The sequence below is a fragment of the Fundulus heteroclitus genome, chromosome 11 (assembly GCF_011125445.2).
Source record: "Fundulus heteroclitus isolate FHET01 chromosome 11, MU-UCD_Fhet_4.1, whole genome shotgun sequence".
NCBI classification, from domain to species: domain Eukaryota; kingdom Metazoa; phylum Chordata; class Actinopteri; order Cyprinodontiformes; family Fundulidae; genus Fundulus; species Fundulus heteroclitus.
In genome coordinates, this window is record NC_046371.1 from 39,055,181 (window position 1) to 39,069,907 (window position 14,727).

Below are 14,727 nucleotides of genomic sequence, written 5' to 3' on the forward strand. Positions count from 1 at the left end.
TTTTTTGTTGATGTTGCCCTTTATCAACACTGTACGATAGTGGAAATTAATGAAAACAATAGAGTTTGGTTTATTATTGTAAAGAACTTTATTTTTCAACTCAGGTTATAATCTAAAAAGGTCCCAGTAGCATTAACAGTTAACAATGCAAATCATGTATTAGTTAAAAACTATTTAAAAGATATTTCTCAACATTTCATTGGAATATTCATTTGAATAATTGTTTTAAATTGATTTGAGTGTCTTAATGCTGCCATCTTTGGCTTACTGCTTGTGGAATCTGATTAAGCAGTTCCTCTCAGGTGTGTCTCACCCTTTGTGCCTTGCACTCTAACAATATCCGTAAAGCCTGGGCATTTGCACCGACCACTTTTTGCCATGACAGCAGGCCAGTACTCAGTGCTTACTACTATCTACAAGAAGAGATAGTTTGGAAACTACAAAACATTGTTGCATTCTTTCTGTAAATGGAACAACAGATTGTGAAATATAGCCATATGCAATATGGGAAGGACTCACTAAAGGCTTTATTATAGCAGACTCTAGTCAGTGCATATCATCAACATGCTGGGCTAGCAATACAATGATAATCTTAATGGTACACTGTTACCATATGGCAACATCCACATTTTAACATTATTAAATTCTCAAATATAATGCAATAAACCACACAATAGTGAAATAGTCAAATGGTGAGGCTCCTCCCTGCAAAGAAGTCTGCAGAAAAGGGCGTCAAAATTCCCTGCAGAAAGTCATGTGACAAATTTAAACACTGCTATTGGTTCTCTTAGGATCCCATCTCTTTCAGCGCAATACATCTTAAAAGCAGAGGTACTGTGTGTGTGTGTGTGTGTGTGTGTGTGTGTGTGTGTGTGTGTGTGTGTGTGTGTGTGTGTGTGTGTGTGTGTGTGTGAAAGAAAGTCAATGGGTTTATTACCAAATGGCAACATTATACCACAGAGAGTTAAAAAGCCCAAAGGGCCATAAATAGCCTGGGGGGCTTAGTTTGCCCACACCTACTCTAATTCTAAGTTGGTCCTAATTCCAAAGAAGCAAAAAGAACTCGGTGTTTATAAAAACAAAACAATGATTTTAAAGCATCTCTGTTGGTTCTAATGATGTAGTTTAGGTTTTATCACAATAAAGAATTTTAGATTTTGAACAAGCATCAAACCCAGTTTAAACTCTAAAAACTGTTTACTAGCCCTTAAATTTAGCACCTACAGCAAAGCTGTGAAGCAGAAGGCAACTTTAACACTGTTAGCTGCTAATGGTAGCCCACTGCAATCTTATTGCAAAATAAGTTAAAAGACTAGTTGTTTGTATAGCAACATATTGATAAATCTCAATATTGATAAAGCTCCCTTGTTCCTGTTTCACTCTCTCACTTTGACTTTGTGGTATTTATCATTCACCTTTCCTACCCGCTGTAAATTTCGCCCTGGTAACCCTAACCCTAAGGGGCACCTCATGGCACTTAGTAAAATTAAAAAATCAACTCCCTACTTGACTTCTTGTGTGAGAATAAACATACATTTAAAAAAAGAAAAATTGTTATATATAAATATTTTGGATAATTTTTATTTGAATTTCACCAAATGCAAGCATTCCTTCCTTGGGACGCTTGGTTTTAGTACACCTGGGTCAGTTGAGGGATATATCAAGTCTTTTTGCCCAGCTGCATGTCTTTATGGTTTTTCTGAGCCTAGAAAGTAAATTTTGACTACGATACTACATTTTTTTTTAAACACAACAGAAAAGACACACTTTTGTATACAATCTTAGACAATGACATTGAAACACAATTAAGCCAACTGATCTGTTAACAATTTGTGAATGATTCAGCATATCTTCCAGTACTTGTTTTTAAGTAGGTTAACTTTATTTTTTTCAAATAATTATATTATTTATAAATGGCATGAGGAAAAACAAGAATCATCCATGAATTTGCATTACAAAAATGGGATAAACTCTGTCACCATTTCTAAATACTTAATACTGTTATGCATATACGTAACACTTGTGTGTACAGATCATACTGGAAAAAAGTCAACAAAGACAAAGAAACTATGATATATTTGTCAATAATTACAACTTTATATTTTCTTACCTCATGTTCAACATATTCAAGACTAAATATTCTTGGAAAATAAAAACATTAGCATTTCACAACTCCCAATATATAATAATAATAATAATAATATTACAACGCTGAGAAGAAAAAATACTTTAAAGTCAAAAACATTTCTGATTTCAACAAGTAGACGGAATAATATAATACAATATGATAATGCTAGGCTCCCAGTCTTCCGGTAACCTCCCTTGTTCCTGTTTCACTCTCTAACTTTGACTTTGAGGTATTCATCATTCACCTTTCTTACCAGCTGTAAACTTGCATTTTGCTGCAGTTGAGATTAATATTCAAAGTGATTGAAAATAAAAGAAACAATGGAATAAGATAAACATTCAAATAACAGGTTACTTTTAGAAATTTCACAGAGAGCAACACAAATGTATATCATTTTGAGAAAACAATTTAAAAGGTTCAGTTGAAAGAGGAAAGAGTTGACCAAAATTAAGTAAGTCATAATCAGTGCTTTGCAACATTCTCCACTGTGCATCAGTTTATGTTTCTGGTGGGGAAAAAGTGTGTCTGCACGGACGCAGGCGCGTGCGTGCAGACAGACACACACACACACACACACGCACACACACACACACACACACACACACACACACACACACAAAACAATTGTCTTCAACTCCAATCTTGTTCAAAAACGTAGCAGGAAGGGCAAAAGCGCTATGAAGAGGAGACAGGTGTGAAAGTTCACTGCCTTCGCACCACCACTGCCATCCTGAACTGCTCTTGGTCCTGATGAGAAGGAAAAAATTTGGATAAGTTTCACAGGCAATGATTGCTTCTTCCAAAGTGCTAACACTACAGGTAGCTTAATTGTTAAATAAAGTGATTACAAATCAGCACATTATTAGGGAATGAAACATAATGACTGGCATTGTTATAATTAAACAGAAAGTAATGATATATAAAACAGTGATTGAATTATATTATTTAGGCATATTTTAAATTTAGGTGAGATGGAATAAATATTTATTCCCTATTTAGTCTGTAAAGCTTATATGATAACAAAAGGGGCATTCAATTTGTTCTCTGTAGTCATTTCCAACTTGGAAATAACAACTTCATTTAACACCCTTGTATCTGGAACCATTATATTTAGAAAGCTGAAGATTTCTCAAGACCTCAAAATCCACAATGGCTTCCATATAAATCATACTGATAGCTGCAAGAATAAACTATTTATTTGCAGTTTACCTTTTAGTTATGCTCTATGATAATACAAGTGTGACTGACATTTTATTATAAAATATACCAACCATTGAACATGTTAATAAATTACTTGTTAGCTTTAAATGCTGCTTTATATATATATATATATATATATATATATATATATATATATATATATATATATATATATTTATTTATGCACCAGATTATAAATAAAGCTTTGCTCCCACAGACAATCGTTCTCAGTCCCGTCGGTCATGCCTGTCGTGACAAAGGGGGGATTTCTTTTCGTCCAGAGGACCTAACTGGGCTTGGAGAACTACCGGCTGTATCAAAACTTAGTCTTCAGTCTAACTTCTGCGTAACCAGACGCCAAAGTGAGAGAATCTGTATATTGTGAACCAGCCTTCTTTTGTTTTCTCAGCTGTTGCAGGAAACTGACTCCAGACAGCCCAGAGCGAACTTGAAGAGAAGTTGTCACTAATTTATTCAATAAGAAACAAAACACTAGAGGCCACCTTATGTCAAAAGTGAATTTATGACCCCATGATTTATGACCCCACCCCCGGAAGTCCCGGAACACACACACTTCGTGACCCCCCCACTTCCGGCGGACGTCCGCCAGCTGTGACAACCCCCCCCCCCCCAAAAAAAAAACACATACACACGGGCACACACACACACATATACGTTACTTTTAAGTATTTATTTAATTATTCTTTTCTGTATTTAATTATTGTTTTATGTATATCGTTATGGTCAAGAAATGTTTTTTTGTGGGGTTACTTATAACAAAACGTGTAACTTTAGTTGTATAAACCCGGATTTGTACTCTGCGTTTGCAGGATGGGAAACTTTGCAGGATAGGAAACTTTACTCTTTAGAATCAAAACTTGTCTTTTGACACTGAAGGGCTGTGGTTTGATAATAACAAACAGATTATACACATAAATGTATGTTTCATACAGAACAACGGAAATTAAAAAAGGAGGCAAATCTGCAATAAAAAAACAAACAAATACCATCTCCATGCAGGCTCCCCTCCAAGCAAACAGCACTTAAACGCATTTACTGACCCGCTCAGTATTCTGCTGAGAACGTCACTCTGATAGTCGCTCTAATAGTCAACTAAATTTGAGCCTGAGCCGGAGGAGTTTGTCAAACAATACCCCCGATGCGTATGTCCGAAGCGCCGACGCGTCTGCTTCATTCAGTATAATGCGCCCAGGAAATAAAAGTATCATCAAAGCTTATTCAATCAGACAAGTTTAGAGGCTGCATGACACTTCCTGCCGTATCTAGAATGAAAAGGGAGTGTTGTGCAATTATACACTGTTAAAAGTTATTTAATGTTTTATAAATAACTCTCTGTCTGTTAAGTATTGTCTGGTGATGATCAGCTCTTAAGCTGATATCATGACAATGGTTGAAAGGGATGAATTCGAGCACTTGCGATCTTTTAACAGCAAAACTTGCACACACATAGAATAAAGGAGTGACAGCTTCTTTTCAAGTTCAAGAATTTAATAACAGAAGGAACTATTTACATGCAAAAACAAACAAAAGACAAACAAAAGTGGTTGGTCATAATCAGAATACTTCAGTGACTCCTGGTTCACTGCAGATCCGTCCGTCCGTCCGTCGTCTTCCTCTTATCCTGGGTCGGGTCGCGGGGGTAGCAGCTTCAGTAGGGAGGCCCAGACGTCCCTCTCCCCAGCCACTTGGGCCAGCTCCTCAGGAGGAACCCCAAGGCGTTCCCAGGCCAGCCGGGAGACATAGTCCCTCCAGCGTGTCCTGGGTCTTCCCCTGGGCCTCCTCCCGGTGGGACATGCCCGGAACACCTCTCCAGGGAGGCGTCCAGGAGGCATCCTGACCAGATGCCCGAGCCACCTCAACTGGCTCCTCTGGACGTGGAGGAGCAGCAGCTCTACTCTGAGTCCTCCCCGGATGATTGAGCTCCTCACCCTATCTCTAAGGGAGAGCCCAGACACACTACGGAGAAAACTCATTTCAGCCGCTTGTATCCGGGATCTCGTTCTTTCGGTCACGACCCAAAGCTCGTGACCATAGATGAGGGTAGGAACGTAGATCGACCGGTAAATCGAGAGCTTCGCCTTTTGGCTCAGCTCTCTCTTCAACCCCAACGGATTGGTACAGCGCCTGCTTCACAGCAGATGCCGCACCAGTCCGCCTGTCGATCTCCCGCTCCATCTTCCCCTCATTCGTGAACAAGACCCCAAGATACTTGAACTCCTCCACTAGGGGCAGGACATCCTCCCCAACCCGGAGAAGGCACTCTACCCTTTTCCGGTTCAAGACCATGGTCTCGGATTTGGAGGCACTGATTTTCATCCCGGCCGCTTCGCACTCGGCTGCGAACCGCTCCAGTGAGAGCTGTAGATCACGCCCTGATGAAGCCAATAGGACCACGTCATCCGCGAATAGCAGAGACGCAATCCTAAGGCCACCAAAGCGGATCCCCTCAACACCTTGGCTGCGCCTAGAAATTCTGTCCATAAAAGTTATGAACAGAATCGGTGACAAAGGGCAGCCTTGGCGGAGTCCAACTCTCACCGGAAACGAGTCCGACTTACTGCCGGCAATGCGGACCAGACTCTGACACCGGTCGTACAGAGACCTGAGAGCCCTTATTAAAGGGTCCGGTACTCCATACTCCCGGAGTACCCCCCACAGGATCCCCCGGGGGACACGGTCGAATGCCTTCTCCAGATCCACAAAACACATGTAGACTGGTTGGGCAAACTCCCATGCCCCTCCAGAATCCTGCTGAGGGTATAAAGCTGGTCCAGTGTTCCACGGCCAGGACGAAAACCACACTGCTCTTCCTGAATCCGAGATTCGACTATCCGACGGACGCTCCTTTCCAGAACCCCTGAATAGACCTTACCAGGGAGGCTTAAGAGTGTGATTCCTCTGTAGTTGGAACACACCCTCCGGTCCCCCTTTTTAAATAGGGGGACCACCACCCCAGTCTGCCAATCCAGGGGAACTGCCCCCGATGTCCACGCAATGTTGCAGAGCCGCGTTAACCAACACAGCCCCACAACATCCAGAGCCTTAAGGTACTCAGGGCGAATCTCATCCACCCCCGGAGCCTTGCCACCGAGGAGCTTTTTAACAACCTCGGCAACCTCAGCACCAGAGATGGGAGAACCCGACCCAGAGTCCTCAGGCTCTGCTTCCTCAATGGAAGACGTGTTGGTGGGATTAAGGAGGTCTTCAAAGTATTCCGCCCACCGACGCACGACGTCCCGAGTCGAGGTCAGCAGCACACCACCCCCACTGTAAACAGTGTTGGTACTGCACTGCTTCCCCCTCCTGAGACGCCGGATGGTGGACCAGAATCGCTTCGAAGCCGTACGGAAGTCTTTCTCCTGCAGATCTGATTAACAAAAACATGGAATGGAGTTAAAAAACATCTGCCATGTATTTCAATCCATTCACAATGCAAAGCCCAAGTTGAACAAAACATTATTTGTTAAAATAATATTCTGAGGACCGGTTTGTCCTGTAAAATAATTTAAACCCTTACGACCGAGTTTGTTAATGTGATTCTCCCTCCGGGCGCATGGGGTCACTGCAGCAACTCGGTGGCTAAGAGGTTACAACATAAATTGCCGAAATTGCCTTGGAAACCGGCATTAATATACCATATTGATGAGGGAATAAGGCTTATAACACCATCGGAACGTGGCAGAGCAGAACAGTTACGCTTTATGCTTTAAAAAGGACTCCTTTTTAGAGGTCCGAAACCGGATGTTAGCAAGGCTAATATCCTGTTAGCTAGCGCGACCTACCGGTTAGCCCTTTTGTTCTAAACACCACGGTTTACAAACATTTCCCAATAAACCTTTTTAACTTCACCCTCAGACCACTGCCCAAACCTCTGTCCTTTGTTTCGTGTCAGTCTTGTTCAGTTTGGCCATTCATGGAAGGGGCGTTGAAGGAGGAAGTTGTTGGTTAGCGCTAGCGGGCTAGCGCTCTTGGCAGCTAGCGTTAGCCTTGCAGCAGCATGTGGCTAACGGCGTGGTCTGGGTTGGAGGCCTGGTCCTTCAGGCAGACTCTGACTCCCGGTTGCAGTCACAATTTAAGCAGATCTCTCCTCGGCATGGGGACGTTGCTTCTGTGCCGGCTTTTCAGCTCTGCATTGCCTGGAACCAGCTCCGTCTTTGGTGCGCTTAGAAAGCAGAACAAAGCTGGCATAGACGGATTCCTTCACTTCGGCATCTGTTTTAAGCAAAAGTGAGAGACTTATCTTTGAATCGGCTGGCAGTTTCTCCCTATGCCAGGGAGGAACTGAGTTTCAGAAAGGCTCATTCTCACTTAGCTCGCGGCCTCTTCCAGGCCCCATCGATGGTTCCGGGAGGCCTTCAGTCACATGGCTCCCCCCTCTCCTTGAGTGCTGGTCCTCAGAGGGTTTTGGAGGTGTGTGTCTCAGCAGCTTGGAGTCAGGAGAAGAGACTGAAGTGATCTGGGGACTCTTTGTCTGTGCTGTGTCTTATCTGTTAGGAGGGCTCACAGCTGACCTCCTGCTGGGAAAAAGGGCCGTTCAAGCCTTGAGAGTCTCGTGTTACGGGCAGAGTGGAATTCCTTTGTGACCCTTCCACTGTTCAGAATTCAATCTGAGATCAATTATTTTGATGATCCTGGCGGTAATATCACAACAGGAGGCTTTCACTCAGTTCCGGGTAGGTGTCAGCCGATGAGACAAGTGGCAGCATGACGCGGCACAATGCCCCTTTTGCAATCAACATAATGACTGGGGTAAAAATAAGATTAGAGCTTATTCAGTCAGGCGAGTCTAAGGGTTTTTGACATGCTAGCAAATGTGTTTTTTCTCCGGTTGCTTACAGTAAAATGTGTCTTTTTCTTATTTAAACCCATCCAACGATAGCCCTGCAGTAACTTTGAATGCCAACCCTTGTTTTTCTTTCAGGTCTTCCTTGAACATTAAGGAGCTGTTTGCTGATTTCATCCATCAGAACTTTTATTTCATTTTAAACAGCATTTAGGAAAAATGATTTAAGTTCAAGTTAAATTTTCTATTTGGGATTGGACAAGACCAGTCTAACATAGGGAAAACCACTCCAGCGTTGCTCTACCAGTATGTTCAGGGTCTAGTCCAGTGGCAGCTGGCCCTTGGGGTGCGCTCGGGCGCTGCCCTCCCTAGATGTGGAGGGGAAAAGTAAAAATTTTAAAAGTATTATTAATGTCAGTTTTTACTTAATAGTACGTGGCTACATGTAATAAGAATTATTAAAACACTTCTAATTGACTATCAATTGACTCTCATTTAACAGGGCATTTCCACCAACAGAACGTATCATTTCTCTTCTACACTTGTGGGGCTGTGACTCAAGGAGCCCCACAAGTGTAGCGAAATAACCAATCGTATACTGTTGCTAGGGAAGATTTATAAATATTTGGCCAATCAGCATCGCCAAAATGAATGGGTTTGGGGCTCCTGGAGTCATAGCCCTAGCTGCACAGTGATAGGTGCACTTCACGCGTGATGTCACGACCACTACCTGGTGGTGAGTTGGCTCCGAGAGTGGGGGGAGGAAGCCGGTCAGACCTGGCAGGCCCAAACGTATTGTGAGGGTTTGCTGGGAATGCCTGACAGAGTCCCCTGTGAGACGGGGTTTTAACTCCCACCTCCGGGAGAACTTTAAACACGTCCTGAGGGAGGCGGGGGACATCGAGTCTGAATGGACCATGTTCCGCGCCTCTATTGTTGAGGCGGCAAGTCAGAGCTGTGGCCGCAAGGTTGTCGGTGCATGTCGCGGTGGCAACCCTCGAACACACTGGTGGACACCAGCGGTGAAGGAAGCCGTCAACCTGTAGAAGGAGTCCTATCAGGCTTTATTGGCCTGTGGGACTCCAGAAGCAGCAGATGTGTACCGGCAGTCGAAGCGGCAGGCGGCTCTGCTGGTCACCAAGGCAAAAACTCGGGCGTGGGAAGAGTTCGGAGAGGCCATGGAGAAAGACTTCCATATGGCTTTGAAGCGATTCTGGTCCACTATCCCCCGTCTCAGGAGGGGGAAGCAGTGCAGTACCAACACTGTTTACAGTGGGGGTGGTGTGCTGCTGACCTCGACTCGGGACGTCGTGCGTCGGTGGGTGGAATACTTTGAAGACCTCCTTAATCCCACCAACACGTCTTCCATTGTGGAAGCAGAGCCTGAGGACTCTGGGTCGGGTTCTCCCATCTCTGGTGCTGAGGTTGCCGAGGTTGTTAAAAAGCTCCTCGGTGGCAAGGCCCGGGGGTGGATGAGATTCGCCCGGAGTACCTTAAGGCTCTGGATGTTGTGGGGCTGTGTTGGTTAACACGGCTCTACAGCATTGCGTGGACATCGGGGGCAGTTCCCCTGGATTGGCAGACTGGGGTGGTGGTCCCCCTATTGGAACACACCCTCCGTGGCCCTATAAGGGGGGCCGAAGGGTGTGTTCCAACTATAGAGGAATCACACTCTTAAGCCTCCCTGGTAAGGTCTATACAGGGGTTCTGCAAAGGAGGGTCCATCGGATAGTCGAATCTCAGATTCAGGAAGAGCAGTGTGGTTTTCGTCCTGGCCGTGGAACACTGGACCAGCTCTATACCCTCAGCAGGATTGTGGAGGGGCATGGGAGTTTGCCCAACCAGCCTACATGTGCTTTGTGGATCTGGAGAAGGCATTCGACCGTGTCCCACGAGGGATCCTGTGGGGGGTACTCCGGGAGTATGGAGTACCGGGCCCTTTAATAGGGGCTGTCAGGTCTCTGTACGACCGGTGTCAGAGTCTGGTCCACAATGTCGGCAGTAAGTCGGACTCGTTTCCGGTGAGAGTTGGACTCCGCCAAGGTTGCCCTTTGTCACCGATTCTGTTCATAACTTTTATGGACAGAATTTCTAGGCGCAGCCAAGGTGTTGAGGGGATCCGTTTTGGTGGCCTTAGGATTGCGTCTCTGCTATTCGCGGATGACGTGGTCCTATTGGCTTCATCAGGGCGTGATCTACAGCTCTCACCAGAGCGGTTCGCAGCCAAGTGTGAAGCAGCCGGAATGAAAATCAGAGACCATGGTCTTGAACCAGAAAAGGGTCGAGTGCCTTCCCCGGGTTGGGGAGGATGTGCTGCCCCTAGTGAAGGAGTTCATTTATCTTGGGGACTTGTTCACAAATGAGGGGAAGATGGAGCGGGAGATGGACAGGCGGATTGGTGCGGCATCTGCTGTGAAGCGGGCACTGTACCGATCCGTTGTGGTGAAGAGAGAGCTGAGCCAAAAGGGGAACCTCTCGATTTACCGGTCGATCTACGTTCCTACCCTCATCTATGGTCACGAACTTTGGGTCATGACCAAAAGAACGAGATCCCGGATACAAGCGGCTGAAATGAGTTTTCTCCGTAGTGTGTCTGGGCTCTCCCTTAGAGATAGGGTGAGGAGCTCAGTCATCCGGGGAGGACTCAGAGTAGAGCCACTGCTCCTCCACGTCAAGAGGAGCCAGTTGAGGTGGCTCGGGCATCTGGTCAGGATGCCTCCTGGACACCTCCCTGGTGAGGTGTTCCAGGCACGTCCCACCGGGAGGAGGCCCAGGGGAAGACCCAGTACACGCTGGAGGGACTATGTCTCCCGGCTGGCCTGGGAACGCCTTGGGATTCCTCCGGAGGAGCTGGCCCAAGTGGCCGGGGAGAGGGACGTCTGGGCCTCCCTACTGAAGCTGCTACCCCCGCGACCCGACCCAGGATAAGAGGAAGAAAACGGAAGGATGGAATAGACAAGTTAGTTATTCAATCAAAACGGTTTACATATTTTTTAAATTGTTGCTGTGCTTTGGTTTCACCTATACCGGGACAACATATCCTGGCATTTTTTTCCAGTCAGATGTTTACATACACTCATCGTGGATATGAATTTTGTAAGAACAAAAAATTAAAATAAGCAATTTGGTGGAAAGTCGTTAATTTATTGTGAGGGTTTTGCCACTCTAGACAGGGTTAAAACTTATACAAGCTAAACTTCTCCATGTGTTTTAACCTAAATATTTTAACCAACGGTGGTGGGTGCTGAGCGAATGACTTTTGCCATGGCTGAGGCCTATTCATTTGTTGTTATTAAGCGTGAACTGCACTGATTTTTCCTCAATCCGGCGCTGCTCCGTCAAGACGGTGAATCATCAACAGTCCTGGGAGATTGTGATCCCTTTCATCCGTACTTTAGAGCATAAAGGCTGAAAAATATGCTAACTTTACAGGTAAAAATCTCTTAAAAACTTAGAAGATTGCTAACAATGGTGTATCTGTGGTAAAGCTCAAACTGGACGTTCAAGCTTCATTTGATTAAACATTTACGCCAAAGATTTGTGGATTTTATCAAAGTGGTTCAATGCAAACTCTATAAAACAGCGGCATTCACCATTGGTTGCAGGATCTAGTTGTTTTTGGAAACTAAAACTAAAGGAAACTTCCATTCACCACAAAACCCACCCTTGAGTTCACGGTTCATTCCATGTAGCATTAGAGGATTTCCAGGACTGATTAGAGAGTCTATTGTTCCATGGTTGCCGTTGATTTCCAAGCAAAATCCAACAATTTTGTGTTTGTCAGTAGTTTTGTCGAGTAAAAGAGGAAGTTTAGACAATTACTGCCATTGATTTCCAAGCAAAATCCCAGATTGAAAGCCCCCAGCCATTTCTAGTCGTACACCAAAGCAAGACCTCAAATCTGAATCCGCAACAAACAGCAACGGTAACATAACTGTGAACTTTTCCAAGTTCTAGAAGGTGATCCAAACCGTTACCCTAAAATGAAAGGAAACTGGTTATGTTGTCCAAAGTCAAACTAGAAACCACTAAGGCTCAGTATTATCATAGAGTGGAAGATGATGAAACACAAGCGGCACCGTCCACAAGGAGGTGAGTTTAAGTTGAAATGGGGAGGATGAGGACTGAGAAGCCAAGGCGCCTTTGCTCTTTCAGGACGAGTGAATGCTGCAAGTTGTGACAGGTTGCTGTATCTAACTGTTAGCCCAAACCCAGTATAAAACCAGCCCAGTTTAAAAAACAATAAACAAAATAAATAAAAAAACAAGCCCAAATCTCAAACAACCTGTCACAAGTTGCAGCATTCACTCGTCCTGAAATCTTCCACTCTATGATAACCTTCAAAGCATTGTTTGGCATCGAACCCAGCTGCAGTGCTTGTTTATTTTTGTATTTTGTATCAAAATACTTCAGTGTTGTGTATTTTTGTATTTTCAAAATACTGTAAAATACTTTCTGTGATGACATCTAACTATCTATAAAGCATGAAATAGTGTCTGTGGCACCTTTGCAGTCAAGTCCCTGTGACACCACTCTCGGCCACTAGGGAATTTTGGCACTGTTTCACACTTGCTATGGGCACTTTGCTCAATCAACACAAAACGCACGCTGCTGCATATTGGATTGAGTCAGGTATCTTCTACTTGGTGCTTTGTCAGGACCAGTCAATGAAGTTGTTTCAAAGCAAGGTGAGCAACCAAATTTACCTAGTTTATTTCAGTAACTCATTTATTCTCAACCATGAATCACTCTTTTTATTGCATGTTCCAGTTCAGTGTAACGTTCAGTGTCCGTAAGGCTAGGCTATTTAACTTTTGAATGTTAGCTGCTAACTAACCCTCTGTGTTAGTTTCACTGTTGTTGATTTCACCAGGGAACATTCAAAGAATCACGTTTTTAAAGTTATTATGTTTCACGGATTCCTTTTGTTTCATGTAATTAGTCTATAGCCTACATAGGACTTTTGTATCTCATTATCAACATGTGTGCTGCTGCAGCACCACAGGTGACCTTCTCCGCCTCTTTAGTAGGCTAGTTTTTGGTTCATACTAGTGTTGGCCGTTTTAATTTACTTTTTCTTAGAAATGTACCTAAATAATGTTCTACTGTTGACTGTATCTAGCCTACACAATATCAGTGTTGGAAGTAATGCAGTAAACAAAGTAATTTAATTAGGCTGCAGTGATGTATTGCTTTTTGCAGTAATGCAGTAATGTAAGGCATTACCGATACAATTTCAGTAAAATTTTACTCGGTACAATTCTCAGTAACTGAAGTTACTTTGCTTTTTAATCCAAAATTGAGAAATGCTTAATTGGCACCAGAGAAGATTATCCAAGAATTTAAAAATGTCATATATGCTGCTCCTGGAATTTCATTGCTCTGTTTAGATGACTGTAGAAAGGGAATTTGAGTTATCTCTGCCATTCATGCAACAGATCTAACATGCTGTTATCGGAACTCTAAACAATAGTAACTGGGTTCCCATCTTTACTAAATGAAGAGACGGTGGTGATGACGTTCCAGCACTTTTATTGAGAAACAGAGCAGAGATCACATAGATGGAAAGTAATCGCACCCCACGGTCCCGCTGCAGTTTGCGTCTTCCCTGTCTCTGCCTGTCTGGCTTTTCGGCTCCCCCTAATACTGCACAGTGGCCTTGGCATGAGACAGAACAAAAACAGTCTATCATAGACAATCAGTATCCCCCAGCAGCTGCAGCATTTGGCCTTGCAATCAGCAAACAGTGGATCTTATACACAGCCATCATGTCTGCAGGCCTCCTATGTCCGAGTGGTGTGAGGCCATAGTGACTTCAGAATAATATTTTTTGTAACACATGCTTAGGCTATACTTCTCATTTCAAGCAGTGAGAATAACTAAAAGGTTGCTTTTATGGACAAAGATATTAGCCATTATTCTCAAACTATTTGCATTAAGTCTACACAACTGTAAGTGGAAGAAAAGGCAACCAGCAATGATGAGAACTATTTAAAGTCAACATACAATTTCATTATGACTATATTTTATTAGAATAAGTTGAATAAGTCCACCTCCTGCTGTGTAATAAGATGCATTGAACACATGAAGAAATCTTAATTTTATATATATATATATATATATATATATATATATATATATATATATATATATATATATATATATATATATATATTTTTTTTTTTTTTTTTTTTTTTAAAGCGAAATGTCTCGTTTTCTTAATATGGTTAATAGGTTAATATCTCTATATGGTTCTTGGTTGAATTAAAATCTTATCAAATCTGATCATTTTGGCTGTACCTTTATTCAGTGTATATTGGATCACACATAAAATCTGCTTTATATGATCCATTTATGCGGGTCTAGCTACCAAAAAAGAAAAAAGACGAACAAGTAGACAGCTGTGATGAACTCAGGAAGGTGGATTTTTGGTTTAAGCAGACAGACATGCGACAATCTAATAACATAAAGCTAATATTTTCGTGACACATCTGGAAATGACCACAGAGCCGTTTACTTTCTCAGAACGTGTTATATTGAGTGATCAATCGAGTTTTAACCAACATAGCAATCCCTTATGATCGCACTAACAAGT

General features: G+C 43.2%; 1 protein-coding gene across 5 annotated transcripts in view; it reads right to left on the reverse strand.

Annotated features, from left to right (window-relative positions):
- Positions 1–1,860: 1,860 nt before the first annotated feature.
- ntm (neurotrimin) overlaps positions 1,861–14,727 on the reverse strand; it is a 546,008-nt gene continuing 533,141 nt past the window's right edge. For 3 of the 5 annotated variants that reach the window (XM_036143495.1, XM_012882180.3, XM_021308269.2), the window contains one exon: positions 1,861–2,875. In XM_036143495.1, coding sequence (XP_035999388.1) covers positions 2,775–2,875 — 101 coding nt within the window. In that variant the 3' untranslated portion in view covers positions 1,861–2,774. The remainder of the gene's footprint in view (positions 2,876–14,727) is intronic. The other 2 variants (XM_036143494.1, XM_012882204.3) reach the window with 1 other exon arrangement.